The 9,481-nt window shown below is 41.9% G+C and overlaps 1 protein-coding gene and 1 long non-coding RNA gene across 2 annotated transcripts; both read right to left on the reverse strand.

Moving 5' to 3' along the window:
• Positions 1 to 2,296: 2,296 nt before the first annotated feature.
• On the reverse strand, positions 2,297 to 3,225 carry LOC118473392 (uncharacterized). The gene is made up of 4 exons (XM_035962660.1): positions 3,141 to 3,225; positions 3,008 to 3,052; positions 2,667 to 2,921; positions 2,297 to 2,588 (listed from the first exon to the last, which is right to left on the reverse strand). The coding sequence occupies exons 1-4, from the start codon at positions 3,141 to 3,143 to the stop codon at positions 2,520 to 2,522; spliced, it is 372 nt and encodes a 123-aa protein (XP_035818553.1). The 5' UTR covers positions 3,144 to 3,225; the 3' UTR covers positions 2,297 to 2,519.
• Positions 3,226 to 6,522: 3,297 nt separating this feature from the next.
• Positions 6,523 to 7,576, reverse strand: LOC109942251 (uncharacterized). Its single transcript, XR_002264941.1, has 5 exons — positions 7,512 to 7,576; positions 7,325 to 7,426; positions 6,899 to 7,234; positions 6,694 to 6,816; positions 6,523 to 6,614 (listed from the first exon to the last, which is right to left on the reverse strand). It is a non-coding gene; the product is annotated as an uncharacterized lncRNA (long non-coding RNA).
• Between the last annotated feature and the right edge of the window lie 1,905 nt (positions 7,577 to 9,481).

The following is a 9,481-nucleotide window of genomic DNA, read 5'->3' on the forward strand; positions in this document are numbered from 1 at the left end:
GAAGTATTGTCCGAGACCAAAATCCGCTACCCGCAAATTCAGAAGCTACTGTACGCGGTAATTCTGACGCGGCGAAAGTTGCGACACTACTTCGAGTCTCACCCGGTGACTGTGGTGTCATCCTTCCCCCTGGGGGAGATCATCCAGTGCTGAGAGGCCTCGGGTAGGATTGCAAAATGGGCGGTGGATATCATGGGTGAGACAATCTCGTTCGCTCCTCGGAAGGCCATCAAGTCCCAAGTCTTGGCGGACTTTGTGGCTGAATGGGTCGACACCCAGCTTCCAGCAGCTCCGATCCAACCGGAACTTTGGACTATGTATTTCGACGGGTCGCTGATGAAAACAGGAGCGGGTGTGGGCCTGCTCTTCATCTCACCCCTTAGGAAGCACCTCCGCTACGTGCTGCGCCTCCATTTCCCGGCGTCAAACAGCGTGGCCGAGTACGAGGCTCTGGTTAACGGGTTGCGCATCGCCATCGAGCTAGGGGTTCGGCGCCTCGATGCTCGTGGCGACTCGCATCTTGTCATCGACCAAGTCATGAAGAACTTCCACTGCCGCGACCCGAAGATGAAGGCCTACTGCGACAAGGTTCGACGCCTGGAAGATAAGTTCTACGGGCTCGAGCTCAACCACGTCGCCCGACGCTACAACGAGACTGCGGATGAGCTGGCTAAGATAGCCTCGGGACGGACAACGGTTCCCCCAGACGTCTTCTCCCGAGACCTACATCAACCCTCCGTCAAGGCCGACGACACGCCCGAGCCTAAGGAGGCCTCGGCCCAGCCTGGGGAAGCCTCGGCCCAGCCCGAGGCACCCTCGGCCGCCGAGGGTGAGGCACTACGCGTCGAGGAAGAGCGGAATGGGGTCACGCCTAATCGAAACTAGCAGACCCCGTACCTGCAATATCTCCACCGAGGAGAGCTACCCCTCGACAGAGCTGAAGCTCGGCGCCTGGCGCGGCGCGCCAAGTCGTTCGTCTTGCTGGGTGACGAGAAGGAGCTCTACCACCACATCCCCTGAGGCATCCTCCAGCAATGCATATCCATCACCGAAGGTCAGGAGCTATTGCAAGAAATACACTTGGGGGCTTGCGGTCATCACGCGGCACCTCGAGCCCTCGTTGGAAACGCCTTCCGACAAGGTTTCTACTGGCCAACCGCGGTGGCCGACGCCACTAGGATTGTACGCACCTGCCAAGGGTGTCAATTCTACGCAAGACAGACACACCTGCCCGCTCAGGCCCTGCAAACAATACCCATCACCTGGTCGTTCGCTGTGTGGGGTCTGGACCTCATCGGTCCCTTGCAGAAGGCACCCGGGGGCTTCACGCACCTGCTGGTCGCTATCGACAAACTCTCCAAGTGGATTGAGGTCCGACCCCTAAACAACATCAGGTCCGAACAGGCGGTGGCGTTCTTCACCAACATCATCCATCGCTTTGGGGTCCCAAACTCCATCATCACCGACAACGGCACCCAGTTCACTGGCAAGAAGTTCCTGGCACTACTAGAAAACCCCCCTTGTAGCTATGCTTTTTTGGACAATAGGCACGCTTTAATTCGTCTCTATATGAATGTACGCACGCTTTCCAAAAACGTGTCAGAAGCGTCTTCGTATGGACCGTATCAGACTTTGTAGAAACGATTATCGTAAGCGTATATATTAGATGAATAGACGTTTCATAGACACGTTAGATGCATGTTTAGACACATTGATACGCTTTTATAGATGCGCATATAACATGTGTCTATTATTGTTGTTACGTCATATAGTAACGTTTTATTATGTGTGAAAAAATATAGATACGATATTATAGATACATTCATAATTCATGTGTATTACTATAGTCACGTTTTATAGTGACGCTTTATTGCGCATTAAGGAGTATAGAGACGATATAGTAGGTGACACGAATGATGACATGGTAGGTGATGTGGATAGGTGACATGGCAGGTGATGTGGAAAAATGACGTGGCAGGTGATGTGGAAAGGTGACGTGTCAGCTGAACTGGCGAGTGACACATTTTATAGTAATGCCAAAACGCGTGTTAACAAAAGTAGAAACAATAATATAGCCACGTTTGTATTGTGTGCCTACGCATATCAATACGTTATATAGTAACGTCAAAGTGTGTATTAAGACCTGTAGAAACGATTCTGTACATACATCTATATTTGTTTGTAATAATATAGACACGTTATACTGTAACACTTTATTACGTGCCAAAAAAAGATGTTTTCATTTATACATTTATATATATAAATGTGCATCGAGATGAATGTTAAAAAAATCAAATTATAAACCCTCAATAATATTGCTTTTGGCCTTGGCAAAATATCAAGAAGCTAACTAACTCGATAGCAAACATGTTCAGTAACTGCCAATTGTGTTCACAAAGAAGCAAAGCCAAAGTGGCAATATCATACAAATATCACTTAAAAATTTTAGTAACTACTAGAATCTAACTGATTCACTTTGCAATTATACTAGGCTTCCCATCTAGCTTTGTCCACGCCATCTAGCTTTGTCCACGTGCTGCAGGTACCAACTTGTTGCGGGTACAAGATGAGCTTCTAGCTTGCTTCACCTATGAAACATGTGTTAGATCAATAACTCAAGTTGTTATGGGGACACATGTACTATTTCAAATAAAAAAGAAACTTACATGTGTAATTGGCCAAGGAATAACATAGCCAATAGCATCAATTAGTGTACGAATCTGATTAGATGGTCTAGGTACCTCCTCATATATAATATTGCCAAGTTCAATATTTTCAAGGCCTTCAACAAGAACCCCACAATATTCTGGTCCAAGCTTTGCTCCTAATATTTCTCTTTGGCTATCTGTAGTCACTAACTTCCCTTTGGCCACAACTCTGCCTTTGTTTATCAGTGAAATAAGGTAGACTTGCTTTTGTCTCTACAAATTACAAAACATGAACATATGATCTTTTGGTAAAAACAACGTCATAATTGGAAAGAAATAAGGCAAATAAAACCACATACTGATTCTGATATGCCCATGCTGGCAGCTTGAACCCTTCGAGTTCTCTATAATAAACATCAAATCATAGCATCACTTAATCAAATTATGCTTTATATTTTAATTGAAACAATAATACAATTAGCTTAGACATACCATGTTGTGCAATATAGGATCACTTGGCAAATCTTTGACTACATTGCCATCAAGTTGTGCCTCCTACAGGTATAGTTTCACTCAATTATTATAGAAAAAGAAAATTATAAATATTAGATTTTAACAGGGAATGTAGACGAATAGGAACCAATTACTGAACCCTAGAGTTGCAAAAGAAAGCTAATCCTTCCAAAAGCTAGCAGACCAGTTCTGAACATCTTATAACAGTAGAGTTGCTTTAGGATTCTAGATGATTCAGCACACGTTAGTATATATGAGAATTCAGCATCTAACTTGAAAATAGTTCTAACTTTACAGGCACTACATGGAGCCCTTAATTAATGTATCACATATTCTACCTGCGGATTGCCTTTTGTAGGCTAGCCTTTGTGTAAGGGGAAAGGAAATGCTCTACAAGTACTGTGAAAAATGGGGTTGTTGAGAGGAGGAACCAGTCTGTGGTTGAAATGGCCAGGTGCCTGCTGAAATCGATGAGAGTTCCATCAATATTTTGGGGTGAGGCAGTGAGAACTGCAGTGTATATCCTCAACAGATCACCCACAAAAGCTCTGAACAAAAAGACTCCCTATGAAGCTTGGCATGGAAAAAAGCCCAAAGTGAGTCACCTGAGAATCTTTGGTTGTGTAGCACATGTGAAGCGTGTTGGTCCTGGAATAAATAAGCTTGCTGACAGATCCAGCAAAATGGTATTTATTGGCTATGAGTCAGGAACTAAAGGATACAGGTTCTTTGATCCAGCCACAAATAAGCTGATAGTTAGCAGAGATGTGGTATTTGAAGAAGGGAAACCTTGGGACTGGGACAGTTCAAAGTGCAGCACAAATCAACAAGAGAATGACACTTTTATTGTTCACTATGATCTAACTGACCAAAACATGGCAACAGCTGTCTTCAAGCAACAGATGATGAAAAGGTTCAATATGTGTGATCTAGGCCTATTGAGTTACTACCTAGGCTTACAAGTAAAGCAGAAACCAGGGGAGATCACTATCTGTCAGAGTGCATACGCTGAAAAGATACTGGAGAATTGTGGTATGCAGGGTTGTAATCCTGTGGATACACCAATGGAGCAGCACCTAAAATTGTTACCTGGGAAACCTGAGCTGATTCTAGATGCAACAAAATACAGAAGTCTTGTTGGTAGTTTGAGGTACTTGGTTAACACAAGACCTGATCTTGCCTTCTCAGTAGGAATGGTGAGTAGATTTATGGAAACACCAAATGCTGAGCACTGGACAGCCATCAAGCGAATTATCAGGTTTGTTGCAGGAACCATCCAATATGGCTGCAAATATTCAAAGGGAGCAGATGCAGCATTAGTTGGCTACTCAGACAGTGACCATGCAGGTGATCTTGAGAGAAGAAAGAGCACAAGTGGGATTGTATTTTTCTTGGGCAACAATGTCATCACGTGGTGTTCACAGAAGCAAAGAGTGGTGTCACTGTCAAATTTGGCCTGTCAGCACCTGTGTGTTTGCTGTCAAATACCGAACACAAGTCATGGCAGTGGCATGCTAGATTTGGTCACCTAAATTTCAGAGCTCTACATGATCTTAGTAGCAAAAAAATGGTTGATGGCATGCAAACTGTGAAAAAGGCTGAGCAGGTATGTGATGGTTGTGTTCTTGGGAAACAGCATAGGAAACCTTTTCCAACTGTGTCAAGTTTCAGAGCTGAGAAAGGGTTAGAACTGGTTCATGCAGATTTGTGTGGTCAGATTACTCCTAAAAGTATAGGTGGTGCCTCATTTTTTATTTTAGTAGTAGATGACCATAGTAGATATATGTGGGTCGAGATGCTTAATACTAAAGATCAAGCACTAGACTGTTTCAAAAAAATCAAGCAAAGGGCAGAAGTTGAACTGGGTGGTAGTCTGAAGGCATTGAGAACAGACAGAGGGGGAGAATTCACATCAAACCTGTTTTCAGTGTTCTGCAGTCAGTTTGGAATCAAACACTACACCACAACTCCATATTCCCCTCAGCAAAATGGGGTTGTTGAGAGGAGGAACCAAGTGTTGGTCATCTAAAAGTCTTTGGATGTGTAGCACATGCAAAGCTAGCTGGTCCTGGTTTGAATAAGTTAGCTGACAGATCAAGAAGGATGATGTTCATTGGCTATGAATCAGGTTCAAAAGGCTATAGATTTTTTGATCCTGTCACAAATAAACTGGTTGTTAGCAGAGATGTTGTTTTCGAAGAAAACACACCATGGGACTGGGAGAGTTTAGTGCTTAACACAGGTGATAAGGTGACTGAAACATTTGTTGTAGACCATCAGTTCTGTGACCAAACTCCGACAATATCAACTGAAAGCAATATTGAAGCATCCTCTGAACCAACTGCTGAAGGGGATCTCTCAGCAAGCCAGGGGAGTGCAGTGGGACATGATGCAGTTCCCAGCTCACCACACACTCCATTGACAAGTACATCTCAGACTACAGGTATGGTGTCTCCTCCTGTACAGAGTCCTCAATTTTCAGAAGGAGTACCATTGAGGTACAGAACACTAGCGAATTTGTTTGACTCAACTGAAGAAATCCAAGATTTCGAGTACAGTGGGCTGTGCATGTTGGCTGCCGATGAACCAAAAAATTTTGAGCAAGCTATTGAACAAGACTGCTGGAGGAATGCCATGGAAGAAGAGATAAAGTCAATTCATCAGAATGAGACCTGGGAAGTTACAGAACTGCCAAAAGATCACAAGGCTATCGGTCTGAAGTGGGTGTTCAAGGTAAAAAGGGATGCAACCGGAAAGGTGGTAAAATACAAAGCCAGGCTAGTGGCAAAAGGGTATGCACAAATCCATGGAGTTGATTATGATGAGGTTTTTGCTCCTGCTGCAAGGCTGGAGACAGTGAGGTTACTCCTGGCTTTGGCAGCTCAAGGTGAGTGGGAGGTACACCACATGGATGTTAAGTCTGCATTTTTAAATGGAGATCTTACTGAAGAAGTGTATGTGCATCAGCCACCAGGGTTTACTATTCGCCGGTTGTCCGCATTCCTCTCCTCGAGCGAAAGGTGTTCAGAACTTAGGATGGTAGATGTGGCTCATGTGAGTTTTGAAGGTCAGTTAGCCGACGCTCTGACAAAGCCACTTGGCCGGATGAAATTCTCAGAACTTAGGAGGCAATTGGGCGTCGTCAAGATAGAAGGTTGACAAGATTAAGGGGGTGAATGTTGCATTTAGCCATTCTGTAATCATGTCAATATGTTATCAGTGCATTTAGCTGCATTAGCTCGGGTAGTTAAATTATAAATCTGTTTGTGTACAACTTTGAAGCAGGTAACAAAATACAAAAAAATACAAGATACATGTGCATTGGTAATTGAGTAGGCCTTTCTAACATACCTTTGAAGGTGTTTGCTCATGTGGTGCAGATGTATGGACTTGAGTTCGTCCAAGACTTCTATGGCCAGATTGTTGTTGCTGCTGCTCGACATGAACCATGTTCTACAAGCCATTAGCAAGAGCTTGAATATTATTATATAGTAGCTAATGATATTTAATAATTGAAATAAAGGAAGTATACATGCACTTCATTTGTTCGAGAGGTCACGTCATCATTTGAATCTTCTTGGATGCTACTCGTATCTTTGGCAGCATAATTTTCAGATTTGTCATCTTCATTGCATTGGTCATAACTATCACCACCCTGAAATATTTGAACCAACATACTGTTAAAAATATGCTCTTATTCTAGAGAGGGAGGGGGCCATTGTTGAATGCAAGCTTACTTCATTTTGTAAAGCTTCTCTCATTTCTGGGGTTAAATCTTCTGGATACTTTTTTGACATAAAAGTAAGCTAATGCTTCATGAGACCACTCACGGATTCCATTTTATTGTCAATTTCATTTACTTTCTCTTGGTACATTCTTTCTTCCTCCGTTTGATTAACAAACGGTAAACCTTGAAAAGCTTGTACTTGACTCCAGTACTTATCATCATAGTACCCACGTGCTTTGAAATCCTTGGCAACAATATCATTGAACACTTCATTGTAATCTTTAGATGAAAGACGATTACCATCATTGTTCCCTCTCCTTTTTTTAAATTCCTCATAAGATGCAGCCTATTGAAACAAAGTATATATGAAGGTTAAGGAACTATAAGCTGATTTTTAGATCAAGCATAAATCATTTATACCAGAAAATGTACGTACCATCAGTGTCTCTGCCTTTTCTGTTGTGTATCTACCATTCTTCTTTTTATGAGCTGCCTCCCATAGTTCTATCCTATGAACCTTTCGTTTAGTTCTGGTTTCCTGCATAATTTAGTTATTTGGCTATCATTTCAATCCTCAGATAGATGATAGTGAAATTTAACAAATATGGATGAATATTTATCACCATCTCTTTTTTTAATCTAGCAAGGCTTTTCCTCCCACATGTGTGTGCAGTCTTCTGTTCTTTTGCACAACGAGAGTTTGTGGAACATAATTTCTACAAAGACAGGCAATGATTAAGCAATAATGTAACATTCCTTGATTAAAAATTGATATAAACGTGTTGAGTAAATAGATGGCACCTTATGTTGCTCTTGGCACCAAATTCCAACTAGAGATCTCCATTGATGTTCATTAGTCGTTAGTGGCTTCTCTCTTAGGATTTCTTCTAGAGTTCTCTCGTCACGATTGAAGTATTGTTTCTTCAACTTAGATTTGTACGCTCGCCACCTATTATTAACTGTCCTTAGGATCCAGTCCCTTGTAAGATGTATGGTTTGCCTTGGGAAGGCAAACTTTAGCTACATACAGGAAGGTAAATGTTAGTACATATATAAAAAATGAAGGTACATGCTTGCACCGATAACAAAAAATTACCTCAACATCCCTTATTATTTGTTCCTTGTGTGAATTAAACCTGCTATTGTCAAATCTTGGGATGTCTAAAGGGGCTAAGGTTGGGCTTTCTGCTACATGGCCAAGGTGCTGCCCAAGAATGGAGGCTGACCTTTCATTTGGGACACCATTTTCATCTGTCTCTACAATTACCTTTCCTCCTTGTAATGCTAGTAAATTTGAAAGTGTGAATTCCCCTATAATCTGTCTAACCTCTCCATTTGGCCCTGCATATATGAAAATGTAAGATTTCACATTGTACCAAGATATACAAGAACAAACCTGAAACTTACATATGATCTTAATTGGACTTCGAGGTTGGTGTGGCAGGCGGACTAATAAACCATCAACATCAGGAGGGGACAGTAAACTTTCATTGTTCTCATTATCTACCACATTTTCGTGCTCCTCCTGAGCAGCTTCTGCACCATCTCCATCAATGTTCAAATTCTTTAATCTTCGGAGTCCTCTGGTCATGATTGATTCTGCTTATTACATATAGGAGATCAAGAAAATAAAAGATGAGCATGTTAGTTGCCTTGTGAAATTGCATTCTCAGTTAAGAGCTAAGATTAGAAATTAGGAATTTCATTATCCAAAATGTAGGCAAGAAACAAACATTTCATTCTATAATTTTCATAAACAAAATAGGCAAACACATATCAGATTATGGACAGGTTCAATACAGCCTTCAGAACAAGCAGAAATTGCAGGTGGAGGAGCAACTTGTATTAATACTTGGTACTGACTTCAAAACACTTTGGAAGGTCCATATATATCCAGAGTTTCTCTTTAAATAATTGGTTTATTTAATCCTAATGTTTTTTAGCTTCTTGGCTCAATCTCAACCTATAGTAACTAAAAGGTCAACAACAACAGTTTCAAAATAACTGTTGTATAAAGAAGCTACTATAAGGCCATGATGCATAAGGTGAAGTCTCTTAACTTAATAAAATGTTGTATGTAGAAATCTGCTTAAACTGAATATAGTGAGGTATGTAAACTGAATATGGGTGTATGTCAGGGAGTGTGGCTGAGTATGCTACTAGCGGATATATTAAAGGAAAATATGCAGAAATTCAGTTTATTTATTGACAATCAGTCAGCAATATAACTGAGCAAGAACCCGGTGTTTCACGATAGAAGCAAGCACATTGATACTCGTTACCATTACATTCGAGATTGCATCGAACAAGGTATGGTAAGTGTAGATCATGTGGGGAATGATGATCAACTTGCCGATATACTGACCATGTAATCCCCACTTCTTTAATAAACGAATAGAGTGCAGAAATAGCTGCGGCAGTTGCACAGCAGCAAAGTGCTTTTTCCCCAAATCTGAGAATCCATACCTGAGGGTTTTTCAGGAGCACAACACGCCCTTCGCCGCCGCTGCTTTCTGAGAAGTCGGTCGCCGGGATCGGGGACCCAACACAGCAACCCTAGCAATCAGCAAATATTTATAAATGGTATGTACAT

The sequence above is a fragment of the Zea mays genome, chromosome 9 (genome assembly GCF_902167145.1).
Source record: "Zea mays cultivar B73 chromosome 9, Zm-B73-REFERENCE-NAM-5.0, whole genome shotgun sequence".
Lineage (NCBI taxonomy): Eukaryota > Viridiplantae > Streptophyta > Magnoliopsida > Poales > Poaceae > Zea > Zea mays.

Coding starts and splice junctions, on each gene's coding strand:
- LOC118473392 (XM_035962660.1), bottom strand. Junction 2,922..3,007: donor GCATGGGCATATCAGAATCA/GTATGTGGTTTT, acceptor TGTAATTTGTAG/AGACAAAAGCAAGTCTACCT. Junction 2,589..2,666: donor TTCCTTGGCCAATTACACAT/GTAAGTTTCTTT, acceptor CATGTTTCATAG/GTGAAGCAAGCTAGAAGCTC.